Source organism: Calliphora vicina, chromosome 3, assembly GCF_958450345.1.
Source record: "Calliphora vicina chromosome 3, idCalVici1.1, whole genome shotgun sequence".
NCBI lineage: Eukaryota > Metazoa > Arthropoda > Insecta > Diptera > Calliphoridae > Calliphora > Calliphora vicina.
In genome coordinates this window covers 37,501,392-37,516,588 of record NC_088782.1, presented here as the reverse complement: position 1 = coordinate 37,516,588, position 15,197 = coordinate 37,501,392, and the positions used below count along the sequence as shown (strand labels likewise).

At 32.0% G+C, this 15,197-nt stretch overlaps 1 protein-coding gene across 6 annotated transcripts in view; it reads right to left on the bottom strand.

Moving 5' to 3' along the window:
* The window catches only part of msn (serine/threonine-protein kinase msn), a 159,953-nt gene that overhangs the window by 32,969 nt on the left and 111,787 nt on the right, over positions 1 to 15,197 (bottom strand). For 4 of the 6 annotated variants that reach the window (XM_065504414.1, XM_065504417.1, XM_065504418.1 and 1 more), the window contains exons 7-9: positions 11,619 to 11,639; positions 2,693 to 3,054; positions 1,031 to 1,166 (exon numbers count right to left, since the gene is read on the bottom strand). In XM_065504414.1, the coding sequence (XP_065360486.1) occupies positions 1,031 to 1,166; positions 2,693 to 3,054; positions 11,619 to 11,639 (519 nt within the window). The remainder of the gene's footprint in view (positions 1 to 1,030; positions 1,167 to 2,692; positions 3,055 to 11,618; positions 11,640 to 15,197) is intronic. The other 2 variants (XM_065504415.1, XM_065504416.1) reach the window with 2 other exon arrangements.

Genomic DNA, 15,197 nt, shown 5'->3' with positions numbered 1-15,197 from the left:
TTTAATGAATATATACAAATATATATGTAGGTATTTAAATATGTATGTAACGAATATGATATAATTTGTATCATAAGTGCATTATATAAAAATGCATTATACACTAATAAAGTATATTTTAAAATAATAAATATTAGTGCAAAATTATAAAAAAATATATGCAGTTAAACGTTTTTCTATAAATTATATAAATATGTTTTTGCTAAACACTTATGAAATGGTAAAACAAATAAATTTGAAAAAAAGAACTAAATATAAAAAGAAAATTCACGAAAAATAATTGCAAAATGTCATTAAGAAAACAAATAAGGAAATTATAAACTAAAATCTAGTAACTCTGTTATACAAATAAATTTTGTTTAATTTTTTTAACTCAATAAAAAAAAGATATAAATTATTTAAAAGAACCGCAACCACTTATTATTAATAATTTTGTTTGTTTCTGGTAAATTCATTACAATAATTAATTATTTGAATAAAAACCCTAAACCTGGTTTGGTTGTTTTTTTATTTTATTTTTTTTTCTATAAACAAATTTTACAGATGCTAAAAATTTGTATTTAATTTTAATTTTATACAATAAATTACAATTTTTTATTTAAATTTGTTGATTTGTTATTATTTCTATAAAACAAACTTTTTGTTTAATCATTTTAGTTAAAATTTTGAAAATTATTAAATTAAATAAAGAAAATTCTAAAATTGTTAAATAGAATTTGATTTAAATTCAAACCACACCTTGTTTACTACATGTTTTTTTTATTAATTATTTATTTAAACAAAACAATTCTCTAAATCTATAATAATAAAAAAATCACCAATTTCTTTTTTTTTAAAAAAACATTTACTAAACCACAAACAATTTTGGAGACTTTTTCTAATTTGTTCAAATTTTGTTCTTAAAAATGGTTGCTAAAATTCTAAAACTCAGTCAATACCTAAATAGAGATTTTTATGTTTGAAATACATATAAAAGTACTTCTCTAAAAATATTACAAAATAATTTATTGGATATAAATTCAGTACTTACCCTTTTCATAATCAAAGTACGATCACCAGCCTGATCATCATCATCGGGTGTAGGTGGCAATGGACGATTTGGTGGTCCACCGCTGCCATGTGTCATGGGTGTGGTTGAATCCTCTGAAACTGGCACCAGGCCAGGCCTATATGAAAATTCAGGACTATTGTTTAAACAAATCAAAAGCAACAGAAAAATTATCATGACAATCATGACAAATAAACGTAAATAAAATTAAAAATGTTTAAAATTATGAAAAAAAAGCAAGAAAACAAAGAATTCAAAATCGAATTCATTCATTAAAATTAAACCGAAAACGAAATTTTAAAGGGAAGAGAGAGGAAAATAAATTTAAATTAATAAATAATCTAAATCAGGATGCAACAAAGTTATTTAATTTAATGATTAAAACAAAAAAAATTATTATCTTTTTATTTACTAAATCATGCAAAAACCTTGTAAAGCTAAGTAAAATCGTTCCTGAACTAACAAAAATTCAAAATTCAAAAAGCTGAATTAAATGGATATTTTTTGCTAGGAACAGCTTTGACAAAAGAAAACCTAGTGCGGCAACAATAACAAAAAAAGTATCCAGAATTTTTAAATTAAATATTAATAAATCCTTTACATAGTTCGTTTGTGTTCTAGTTTTGATCTGTTCTTGTTCTTGTTCTAGTTCTGTTCTAGTTCCAGTTATGTTCTAGTTCCAGTTCTGTTCTAGTTCTGTTCTAGTTCTGTTCTAGTTCTGTTCTAGTTCTGTTCTAGTTCTGTTCTAGTTCTGTTCTAGTTCTGTTCTAGTTCTGTTCTAGTTCTGTTCTAGTTCTGTTCTAGTTCTGTTCTAGTTCTGTTCTAGTTCTGTTCTAGTTCTGTTCTAGTTCTGTTCTAGTTCTGTTCTAGTTCTGTTCTAGTTCTGTTCTAGTTCTGTTCTAGTTCTGTTCTAGTTCTGTTCTAGTTCTGTTCTAGTTCTGTTCTAGTTCTGTTCTAGTTCTGTTCTAGTTCTGTTCTAGTTCTGTTCTAGTTCTGTTCTAGTTCTGTTCTAGTTCTGTTCTAGTTCTGTTCTAGTTCTGTTCTAGTTCTGTTCTAGTTCTGTTCTAGTTCTGTTCTAGTTCTGTTCTAGTTCTGTTCTAGTTCTGTTCTAGTTCTGTTCTAGTTCTGTTCTAGTTCTGTTCTAGTTCTGTTCTAGTTCTGTTCTAGTTCTGTTCTAGTTCTGTTCTAGTTCTGTTCTAGTTCTGTTCTAGTTCTGTTCTAGTTCTGTTCTAGTTCTGTTCTAGTTCTGTTCTAGTTCTGTTCTAGTTCTGTTCTAGTTCTGTTCTAGTTCTGTTCTAGTTCTGTTCTAGTTCTGTTCTAGTTCTGTTCTAGTTCTGTTCTAGTTCTGTTCTAGTTCTGTTCTAGTTCTGTTCTAGTTCTGTTCTAGTTCTGTTCTAGTTCTGTTCTAGTTCTGTTCTAGTTCTGTTCTAGTTCTGTTCTAGTTCTGTTCTAGTTCTGTTCTAGTTCTGTTCTAGTTCTGTTCTAGTTCTGTTCTAGTTCTGTTCCAGTTCTGTTCTAGAGAGTTTTCACCTGTCTTCCTAAGTAATTAAATCATTTATATTCTGATCCTGGCAACTTTAAGTTTTAGCCAACATTTTTAATTTCAATACGCCCATAATTTAATTTAAAGAATCTTTTACTTACAGTGGTTTTGGTGGATCACTTGCCAATAGCGTGCCATCATTGCGTCTATGATCGTTTGGCTCATCGGGCTCACTATCCGAATCGCTGCTATCCAAGGGATCCAAAGGATTCGAAACAGCAACATGATGATTATTAGCCGCTGATGAGGGTAGAGGGGCAGCCGGTTTGCCCGAACCCGAGGCAGATGACGGTGGTCCAGATTGGCGATTACTGCGTGGTGGTGCTTCCGGTTGAGCTTGTTGTTGTTGGCCAAATGATGATGAAACACCGCCTCCACCGCCAGAGGATGAAGATGCTGTCTGTGGTTGTGGCTGTTGAGAGACGCCCAATTCATTTAATTGTGCTGCTATCATATCCAAATCCTAATGTTTTTTTTTACATATTTTTTTTTTGTATTTTGTATGATGGGATGTGATTGGTATTGTTTTGGAATTGTGGTTGGTAGTGATGATGATGGTTGGTTGGTTGGTGGTGATTCAAAAACAATATATAAAAATGTATGGCCATGGAGAGGTTTTCAATGTTCAACAAGTGTTTTGGGGTTTTATGAGTGTCGTTGTTTAAATTATAAAGAAAAAACAAAACAAAATATTGTTGGAGGATACGATTTCAATTGGTGTGGTGTGGTTGGTTGATTGTTGGTGATTTCGTTTATATTGAGGGGAAGAGGTGAAGTTTAAAGTTGTGTTTTTTTTTTAATTTGTAGTTTTGATTTTTTTGATTGATCGCCAATTTCAATTGCAAGGTGTTGTTTTGATTTTTTCAAAAAAAAAAAAGTTTACATTAAAATGTAAAAAATAGTAAAAGTAGCATTAGAGTGTTGTCAACAATATTATAAATTTAAAAAAAAAAATTTTAGAATTTTTAATTTGAATTTGATTGATTTGCATTAACAACATTGAATATTTAGTAATTTTTATAATTAACTGGAAGCAGGCAGCAGCATTAGTTGCTTAATTATTTATATGTAGTTGGTTAAAATGGGTTAGTAAAATTCTCATTTTAAGTATGTATTTCATAAACAAAGCAACATGTACGTACTATATGAGTAGAATATTCAAAAGAAAAACAAATTAGTTGTTAAATTAATTTATTAAGGCTTTTGTTTGTTGTTTGTATTTCTTTTTTTGTTACAATTTTAAATGGTAAAATATTGAATATCAATGGCTTGGTAGACATAGTTAAATGAAAGAATAAGGTTTTGGTTCGGAATACAGAGAACTTAATTTTGTTATGTTCAAATCGACTGTCCATGGATCGACTGTAAGTTACAGACACATAAACATCACTTAGCTTCTGTAAGTATTACTTTGCAACTTAAATCATTTCTCCCCGCATTATATTGTGTTGATGCTTTAACTACTTCCTGGTAACTTGTTCAGTAATTGAGTTTGATATATAGCTCAGATGCCTGGAGCGTCCAGTAATAAAATAAATTCTACATTGTATAACGAGTAAAATGAAAGCACAGACGGAAGATTTTTATGCAGGTTTGATATCAACCGAACTGGAGTACATTACTTACCAGACAACATTTTGGAAGTCAAATTTGAATGTAGGAAAATTTAGACAGAATATTTTTATATAGGTTCAATATCAACTGAACGGACTTCCAAAATGTTGTCTGCTAAATCATGTGACTTACCAGACAACATTTTGGAAGTCAAATTTAAATGTAAAATCATCAATGTTTTACCAAAATTGTTGAACATTATAAATACCGGTTAGTTAATGTTAGATTGTAAAGTTTGTTGTTTTGTTTCAAATTGAAAATGATTTGAGAAAGCTTTGATCGCGTTTTAAAGTGATCTTTTTTGAGAGTTTTGAAATTTTCCGGCTTATTCCAGAAACTTCTTCAATCCATTTTAACTACATTAACAGCCATTGATGTAAATTTCGAAATCACTTAAACAATATTTATTATTTGCCAACTTTTAAAACATTAGCAAACATTAGTTATTAATAAATACTGTGAATAGTAGTATTAAGATGTAAATTTTATTAGTTTTAAAAATTTAAATTTTTTCAATAAAAATTTTTTAATATTTTATTAAAGTTTACTGGGGATTAAAGGTTATTATATGTTGGTTAAAGTAAGTAGCAAGAAAGTTCACTCTAATACAACTACTAATACAAGAACACAAACGCAACGCACACATATACATATGGAAAAAGCATTTATTATATTGTTAAGGGGTGAAGAGGAGGGGGAAGGGTAGAGGTTGGATGTAGGATTTGTACCAAAAAAAGAAAAACTTAAAGAATGTTGAATAAAAATAATAAAGACGAGCATACAGAAAATAATGCAATCCTGTTGTGTTTCTTTTATTTTTTTCAATCTCTGGTGTGATAGTTATTGGATGTAGTTTTGAAAGTTTTTCTTGTGTTTGGCCAAATTGTGTAGTATTGAAAACGTGGGTTGTTTGATAAGTTTGTAAAATCTATAGCAATAATTTGAAGAATATCTGGAGAATTAAGGAGCTAAAGTGGAATGTTTGAGGATCCTAATCATAGTTGCTGAAATAACTGTTTGGTACAAGGGTAACTTCTTGTGTTTTGCTATATTTCACAATTTTGTTGAGATAGAAACGTCAAATAAACGTGGTCTGGTCAATAAGTCCGTGACTTTTTGAATTCCCCGCCTCATAACTGAAGGGGAAACATTGATTCTGTCAACAAGCATCTGCCAGTTGACTCCTGTCAAATTTCAAAACAAGCTGCGTTATTTAGTTTGTGTTTGACAGCCATTGATAGCAGAATAGCGCGTGAATGAGGAGAAAATGGAAAAAGGCGAATTTCGTGTGCCCAATAAGCATGGTTTTTTGTGGAAAAAAACCATCAATCAATGCAAGGCTAAGCTTGATAAATACTATGGGAACCATCAATTTTAAATGGTAAAAAAGTGGTTTACTGAATTTCGTTGTTGGCGTACAAGCACGGAATATGCCGAACGTTCTGGACACCCAGTTGAGGTCTATACACCCCAAACAATTGCAAAAATTCACGATATGGTGTTTTCCGATCGGATATTGAAAGTGCGATAGATTGTGGATGCCATAGGCAACTCATATGGCCCAATGGTTTCAATTTTGAATGATCACTTGGGTATGAATGCGAAAGCTTTTCGCAAATGAGTTTTTGCGCTGTTTAATAACAGTGTTGTTGATTCACCACAACACACCAGAGACCAAAAAGCTGTAAAACCAATGGGTTTTTCGGGCTGAATCGGTGCCATAGAAGGCCAAGTAGGGTTTGTAAGTCAATAAAGTCATGGCGGCCGTTTTTTGGCATGTATAATTCACAGGGGTAAAACAATCAATGGCGAATATTATGCCAACTTATTCACCCCTATCGCGAATCAATATTTCACATGAAATATTTTCCCTTTTCCTTTTTTCGTTCATCAACTTTGTTCACGTGAAAAAATTCCCCTTGTTGTGAAATTTTTAGATGGAATTTTGTAAACAATAAACAGCTGTTATGAACAAAATCAACTATTGTGAATGTAAAGTTCATCGTGATATTCCCGATATCAATTTTCCCTTCGAGGGAAATGAATATTTCATGGGAACAAAATTTCACATGTTATTGCCGATAGGGGTGATTGGGTCGATTTATTATGATTTGAAAAAAAGACCCCATTTGGTAAAAAAAAAAGTAATTTTTCACATTTTCGCTCCAGAATTAATTTCGAAAAGGTTGTTGTGAAAGAAAACATCGATGATGAGCTGGAGATTAAACTACAAGCTTCTTCAGACGGTTCTTCGCTCCAGAATGACCCTGTCACGAAAAGATTTGCAAACTTACATGTACATATGGTTCTCCGAGTTTCGGAATTCAATCTGATCATCTTTCTCTTAAGCATGAATTTCATGAAAGTTTTGTGTTATCAAAAAATATCGAGAATGTGCAAGAGGTCACACTGTAAGATCGCAATGTAAGTGATTGGAATTTAATTTCTTTACAAAGATTTCTTTGCTTGAAAAAGGATCGAACTGTTGATTGATTCAAAGAATTAAATTACATCTGTTAGAAGATCATAATGATCGGCAAATTAATGTGAAATTGATCTGCCGTGTACGAGCTGCAATTCAATGGATTCGACAAATACTATTATCTTCGTATATGCGAAGGTCTTTCCTGATATGTCCCCATCAACTGCTGATCTCATCCCAAGAAGAACAGATGGTATGTCACAAGGAAACAAGAACCTTCGTTACATCTTTTAAATGTTTGGAAGTGATTTACACTTGCTTGAACTTTTGGTTCACCGGATTTCCTAGTCATGACCTTCTTTCGCTCAACGAAATATTCCCCATGAAGACAATGTGACCTCTTATCGCGCGGATTAAAGAAATTACTTTTTTAGAACACATTAACATCGAATCGATCAGACTTCCGAATCCATGGGTTCTGTAGTGAGATCAAGGCCACGAAATTATGCTACTTTTACTGGGATGGTCCATACATCCATCGAACAAGCTGTATTAGTGTTGTCCTAGCAGTTGATTTAGGTGGCATGGGGAACCTGGCCGTGAACATGATAAATTTTGTGGACATCATGCTTTATGTTGGTAGGTAAATTAGGCATTAAGCCTGTTTTCAAGTCAGGATCTCCTCTGTGTCTGCTATGGGATGTAGCCGTCTTCCAAATGCGAAATTCAGTCAGTTTTTAATAATCACGTAATTGATGGCGTCTCAATTTTAAAATTCATGTTTGGAGGTACCTCTTTTAGAGTGAGAAAATTGCTATAACAGCTAAAGTCTATAAAATTTTGCAATCCAAGGGTTTTGTATTGAGATCTAGGACACGAAATTGTGCTACTTTTATTGAAATAGTCCATACATCTATCGATCAATCTGAAATACTGTTGTCGAAGCAGTTGATTTGAGTACAACAGGTCAAATTTGTTTCCAAGACAGGATATTCTCTGTGTCTATCGTTACTATACTCTATTCTCTTCTGATATGCTAATACCATTAATAACGTTGTCTCGTGATAAACTTCAACTGTATGATGTAGCAGTTGGGATGACTGAATCCATGTCTTGTGGAATAGCTTTATCAACATGACATAGTATTGCATGACCCTAACGACAATCGTTTTCTCGTGTAGATGGAGTTCAAAGGATATTTGCATATGTTTTGTTACCTCTGACCTATCCATCGTCTTGTAGGTAGCCATAAAGCCCAAGTCTTAAGTGACGCCGGCTATCGCCTTTAAAGCGCTATTTCTGCTTCACAATTTGTGGTGGCTTGTAGATGCATAAGGCGAGCAGTGAAAAGGCTGTTAAAGGTGACCCTCAAAGTGTTGGGGCTATTCACAGTTAGAATTTAGAACCCATCAACTACGACGCAAAGCCTTAGCCTTAACATCTTCGTGCAAGTGCAGAATACATGCAGTGAAATGAACCGATTCTAAGAACAGGAATGGTTATAGTTGCTCGGTCAAGGTTTTTCGATTTCTACCTAGACAAATTGGTGGTACTATCCTGCTGTTAAACTTAACTCAAACAACCCACGTATTTTCCATACACTCAACTAATATTAGATGTAGAAGTGTTACAACATAACAAATAACCTCCAAAGGAGTGGGGGGTAAGTTCGAGGTAGTAGTGATAGGAAAAAGTTGTTCAATGTTTTTTTTTTATATTATTATTTGTGTAAATCTCAAAGAGTAAAGTGAATTATGGTAGAGTATTGATGTGTCAGTGATTTGTGTTATATAGATGGCATTAAAGGAATCAGAAGTGATTTTGTTTTTTGTTTTTGTTTGTGTACAAGCAAAAAGGTAAGATGTAAAAAAATACGTATATAGATAAATAGGGTGAACAAAATAAAAATTAGAAAAGAAAATAAATAGACAGAAACTGAAGACATCTTCTGACTTTTAAGATAAGTATTTTGTTGAAATTCAAGCTGGATATATCCCCTGTTCTGTAAATCGAATACGAGTAACGTTCGTCTTGAAACGAATTCACATATTTTAGTGTTCTGTAAATCGAATCCGCATGATTTACTCGTTTTACTTTCGTGTAAAAATACCTGTATCAATGTACAAAATCACTCGATTTAGAGAACAAAATCACCCCTATCGCGAATCAATATTTCACATGAATTATTTTCCCTTTTCCTTTTTTCGTTCATCAACTTTCTTCACGTGAAAAAATTTCCTTTGTTTTGAAATTTTTAGATGGAATTTTATAAACAATAAACAGCTGTTACGAACAAAATTAACTATTGTGAATGAAAAGTTCATGGGAATTTACGATAGCAATTTTCACTTCGAGGTAAATGGATATTTTATGGGATCAAAATTTCACATGTTATTGCCGATAGGGGTGAATATTGTTACGAAATTGTACTTGAATTTCAATATACAGTGACGGACAATACAATAGAATCACTACATATGAATTCGATTAAAGCGGTAAAACTACAAAATTTGATTTCAAAATTTAAAATTTGCTCATTATATATTAATGCTCATAACGCAAACAATAAATAGAAAAAATCAAAATAAAAAAATAACACATTCTTATGTTAAAAACGATGTCAAATCTAAAAGACTAAATAAAATATGCGACATTCAAATAGAATCAATCAGTCTTAAAATGATTAAAAATAAAAAATCATCATAAGAATTCGTTGTTTTCTTAATATTTTGTTGCTTATCAATTATTTCTAATAACAGCATCAAATCTTTTGGGGATTGAATTTAACAAAGTTTCGCATGTAGATCGGGAAATTGCATACCATATTTCCTGAATTTTCTGCCAAAGTTCTTCCTTGTTTTTCGATTTTTCAGGTCCGAGTTTGTCTTTTACTATTTTCCATAGGATTTAAGTCTGGTTATTGAGACGGCCATTCCATAACATGAATTTTGTTATATAAAAAACATTTTTTGGCAAGACCTGACGTGTGCTTTGGGTCATTATCTTGCTGGAAGAGCCATTTTAAGGGCATATTCCATTCTGCATGTGGCTTTATAACATTCTCCAAAATATTTACATACAAGAGCTTATCCATATTTTCTTTAATCCAATAAATTGAACCAACGCAATACCAAGAAAAGCATCCCCATATAATAATATTTCCCCAACCATGTTTAAACGTTTTTGGTTTTTGCCATTTTTTGGACGTCTAACCCATGTCTTATCATCACTACCAATTAAATTAATGGTCGTTTCGTCCGTCCACTACACATTTGGCCACTTTTTTATATTTTCTGGCCCAAACCAATCCTTATGATTGCTCCTGGTTTTAAATGAAATATTGGTAGTGATTCTATTGTAATGTCCGTCACTGTAACTGTTTTAACGGTCGGTTTAAAATTGTATAATGCCTCTCAAACAGCAGTGCCTCTCAAACTTTAACATGTCTGTGGGTATTGTAAACATTGCTGAATAAAAGCTTTTTAAGTTGAGCATTGTTTGCAAGTATGGCAATACTAAATGATTAATGATTAACAGCGAAAGCTGTAGAATTCGAGTATTCTAGTTTGAAGATCATTGTAGAAATATAGCTTTCTAGATGGTAATGCAGCGCATATAAATTGGCAGTGAGAATACAAAGCGAGTGAGTCTAATTTGAAATATCGTTAAGTAAAGAAAACAACTGCATTGCCAGTGTATACTTGTACATTATAAAGTGTGTGTATTTCTGCGAATTTCAAAACGTATATAAAAACACTGAGTGACTTATTAAATTGTTTTTGTACATCTTCTTCTTCTTCTATAATATAAAAATGAAATGGTCCATGTATGTAATGTCATCACGTGAGAACGGCTGGAGCGATTTGGCTGATTTTTTTTTTATTCGATTCGAAATTTTCAGGAGATGGTTTGTAAATAAAAAAAAATTTTGAGTCCAGTCAATTGTAATCAAAAAGCCCCTAAAGTATGCAGTACAAATTTAGATATTTTATTTGCAAATAAATAAGAACAGACAGGGTTGGAGAAACTTGACGAACTAACATTAGTAAATGCTACCGGGCGAAGCCGGGGCGGTCAAGTTTTAAATAAATAAAAAGTTGTTGCAATTTTAAACTACTAAATTGCTTTTTATTTGCAATCAAAAGTATCCGGTTTATTTAAAGGAAATAAACAACGTTTTTAAAAGGTAAAAACGTAACAATATGTTCGACTATTCCACTATAGTTTTGGAAATCGCTCATTTTTAAATTCACTCTATTTACAGAACAGGAGAGATAACCTGAAATTTATTAATAGAAATATTGCAGATAGGATGCATTCATGAGAAGGTCATCAATTTTGGAATGGGTTTACTAAAAATTCTAGACAATCATATAGAAATTTCAATATTTAACAGCAAATTTCAATGGGGGTATTCATTTCAAAAACTGGAAAATTACACTCTGATTTTTTTACACTTTTAAAAAACAAAAACAAGAAAAAAAAATCAAAAAAAGTTGTATTTTTTTTGTGGAATTTTTTTCAAGTTTTTGTTGCGTAAAATTGTAAAAAAAATCAGAGTGTTCCAGAGTTCAGAGTTTTCCATTTTTTTGAAATGAATAACCTTAATAATAAATTTAAGCAGATAACAATTTGATGATACTAAAACGGAACGTGCCTGGGAAATATCACAGTTTTTAAAAGGTTAAAATAAAATTCTATAGAAATTTAAAATTTAAAAGTTCAAAGTTTTAAAATTATTTGATTTAATAATAAACATTTGCCTATTTCGATTTGTTCACCCTATTTATCTATAGATATAGGAGAAAATAACAACTTAAGGCATATGGAGAAAAAAAGTTTATAGTTGAAAAAATCATACATACAATATATATAAAAGTAAATATATAAGGAAAGAAATAACTCTTGTTTCCAAACATATAATAGTAAATAAGAAAAACGAAATCAAAAATTCAATAAAAAATATAAATAATAAAAACAAAATAACATACCTCAGGTCTCCTTGGTGGTAACTGTGTATTTTTAGTTTTTTTATACAGTGTTTTAAAATGTTTCAATGTTTTTTTTTTTAATTTTTTCAATAATTCAATTGTTTAATTGTGTGTGGGAGTAGTTTTGGTGGTGGAGTTGTTTGTTTTTGTCAAATATTTATTTAATATTTTTTTTGCAATTTGTTGGACAATGTGATGTTTGTTTGTTTTATTTTTTAAAATTATTTTTATTTTGATTGTTCATAAAATGATGACGATAATGATGGATATAAATATAGATAGATATATTTGGAGTTACGGGGGAGGGCCACAACAACACATCATAATTTAATTGGTTTTAACATGAAAATAAAATTAATAGAAAGAAAGAAACAAAATTATAACTCAAGTGAAACAAATCTAAATAAAATATAACAAATACTTAATGGCATAATAGTACAAAAAGGGGACGCAAATAAACTAAAAAATATATGATTACATGTATTTAAAATATTATTGTATAATTATATATAGTTTTATTGGAAATGAATTGTTACAATTACTGAAAGAGAGCACGAGACGTATGACATGATTTATGAATATAATAGAATATATACAAATGATGATGAGTCGACAGATGTAGTTAGCGAATGATTAAACAATGGAGTTTTTAAGTTGTTCTTTAAGATTTTGAGAGCAAACAATTTTTTGTTGATTTTGTTCCACAATTTTACAACCGACACTGATTATAATCATCGTAATGATCCAATGATTAAACGAGTAGGATGCAACGAACTGAGCATAAAACAAGTAAGAGATCTATATTCGGATGTGCCGAATCTTATATAACTTCACCAAATGATACTTTAAAATAAATTTTTTTAAATATTTTTAGGTAAACAAAATTTATTTTTTTTTGAATTGTTTTTAAATTTTTTTTTTGAAATTGTTTTTTAAAAAAAAGTTTTTTCCAATTTTTTTTTAAAAAATTTCAAATTTTTTTTTTTAGTTTTTATTTTTTTTTTTAAATTTTTAATTTTTTTTTTAAATTTTATTTTTTAAAAAAATTATGACAAAAAATTTTTGGATAAAAAAAAATTCGGGTTAAAAAATATTTTTCCCGATTTTGACCCATTGTAGGTCCAACTTACTATAGCCTTATCTACATCGTTGCAATGGACTTTGAAATATCTATCATTAGATATCCATATTGTCTATATTAATGACTTAGTAATCCATATATAGATCAAAAATAAGTCAAAAATCGAGGTTGTCCCGGTTTTTTGCTCATATCTCCGTTATTTATGGACCGATTTTGCTGATTTTAAATAGCAAACTTCTCGAAAGCATGCCTGACAGAATTATTGAAGATTTGGATCCCGAAGATATCTGGGGTCTTCAGAAAATTGATTTCAACAGATATCTATAAGGATCCAGAATATATATACTTTATAGGGTCGGAAATGAAAAATGTAGAAATTACAAACGGAATGACAAACTTATACATATATACCCTTCTGAAGAGTATAATTAGGCCTGAAACAAAACCAAAGTTTTCGGTTTAATCACAGTTGGAATTTGGAGTCCATCAACTAGGATACAAAGATTGAGCTTTACCTTCTTTGGCCAGAAGCTGTAGAGTATTATCGATGACTTCGTTAGTGATAGTCACTTCACGAACACGACACTGATTCTAAGCACCGTAATGCTACAATGATTCATGAACTAGGATGCAATGAACTGAACATAAAATACGTCCTGAAACAAACTCAGAGTGATTGGGTTACTCACAGTTGGAATTTGAACCACATCAACTAGGATAGAAAGATTGATCTTTCCTTCCGTTGTCCAGAACCTGAAGAGTATTGTCGAAGACTTCGTTAGTGATATTTACAGATTACTTGCATTGAAGCGAACACAAAATTGATTCTAAAAATCGGAATTATTCGAGTTTCTTTGGCCAAAGGCTGATACCTCAAACAAAAGCTATAAAAATGTTTACAACTTTGTATCGGAAGCTGGTGTTTTAAGGCCCAAATCGAGCATAATTTTAGGCGTAATCTGATACAAACCGCATTTTTCTAATTTACTCTAATGTCATCGGCATTGTAAACGTTGAAGTTTTTAGTGTTAGAGGGTTAGAGCCGATGCTATCCTAACCGCAATGGAGCGTCTTGGAATTGATCTATGTATACGCCGATTAATCGAAAAGGTACTCGGTTTCAGAGTCATATGTTCGACTATTGCTTCTTCTGTGGAACATAGCTATGAATACCTTGCTGGTCGAAATGGATAGCAGAAGGACCAAAAAAGTCGCGTATGCTGAGTGAGTGGAGTCAAGTGGACCCCCAAAAGACGGAACTGGTTCTCTACACTAGGAGGTACCAGATCGATGACTTTAGATCACCTAGACTGAATGGAATCAGTCTTGATATCAGGGATAATGCAAAGTACCTTGGCATCGTTATCCCGGAACCTGAACATTCAGAACAGGATTAACAAGGCCTTAGCTCGAAGGGTATCAATTGGATCTTCAAAGCAATTGTTAAACTCATTTTGTTCTATGGAGTAGTGGTGTGGTTTAACACAAAGGGGACGTACTGTTTGGACCCAAGTCAGCTGCCCTCTTTGCTGTCTCTTTTATGCTGCTGCCTGCTAACCACTGATGTGGTGACATGCCTTGGAGAATGCTTCTCACCGGAAGGCCGTTGAACGAGTTCTAAGGACTATTGTGATACTGATTGCAGGCGCTGTAAAGTCTACTTCTTCTTAAGCTTTACTATTTTAAACTGGCTACCAGTTGATTTGATGGTGTTGCAAATGTCTCTCAACTGTGCTGTGAGACTGAATGTTGGACACTTTAAGATACTGAATTACTATGGGTACATCCATAGCAATGTCGACTCCTGCATCGCAAAACAATTTTTGAACTTGCAATTCCATATTATAATTCTGAACAGGGATATATGGCAGCGCGGACTCTACCCCTTGACGATGTCTTAAGGGTTTATACTGACGTCTCTGAAAGGGGTACTAGGGTCGTTGGTGGTTTCTTTTATTGAGAATTATGGGAAAAAATCCTACTTCAGGCTACCTAACTTCTACACTGCTCTTCCGGTTAACCGAGGAATACCGAGTATATTGTATAGCAGACGAATTGGCCAAAAGGGGATCCATGATGGCTGAGGTGGCCATTGATCGCTTTTCTGGTATTTCCATTGCAAAAATTGCTGTAGAGCAAAGACTATATGAGACTGCACAGAATCCACCTGTGTTATCGCGATGTCAACCTGGCTCGTATACGATGCCTGTAGGACAAATCTACTTGAAATTGATGTCATATTTGTCGGATAAAACTATAAATCGAGCATCGGATTAAGTTCAAGGCCAAGGTATTTACTGATCCAATGACATCCAAGGAGCAAATGCTTTATCAACTTGATAATAATATCCATCACAGAAATACGTCTCGGTGGACACTGCAATTCTATGATGTTGTAGTTAGGATTAATGATCCAATGAAATACAAGCAGGATCGGCATTGACATTGGGTTCCATGATAGAGAGAACCTTCGTTTCCTCGCATACGAAGTCTTTCCT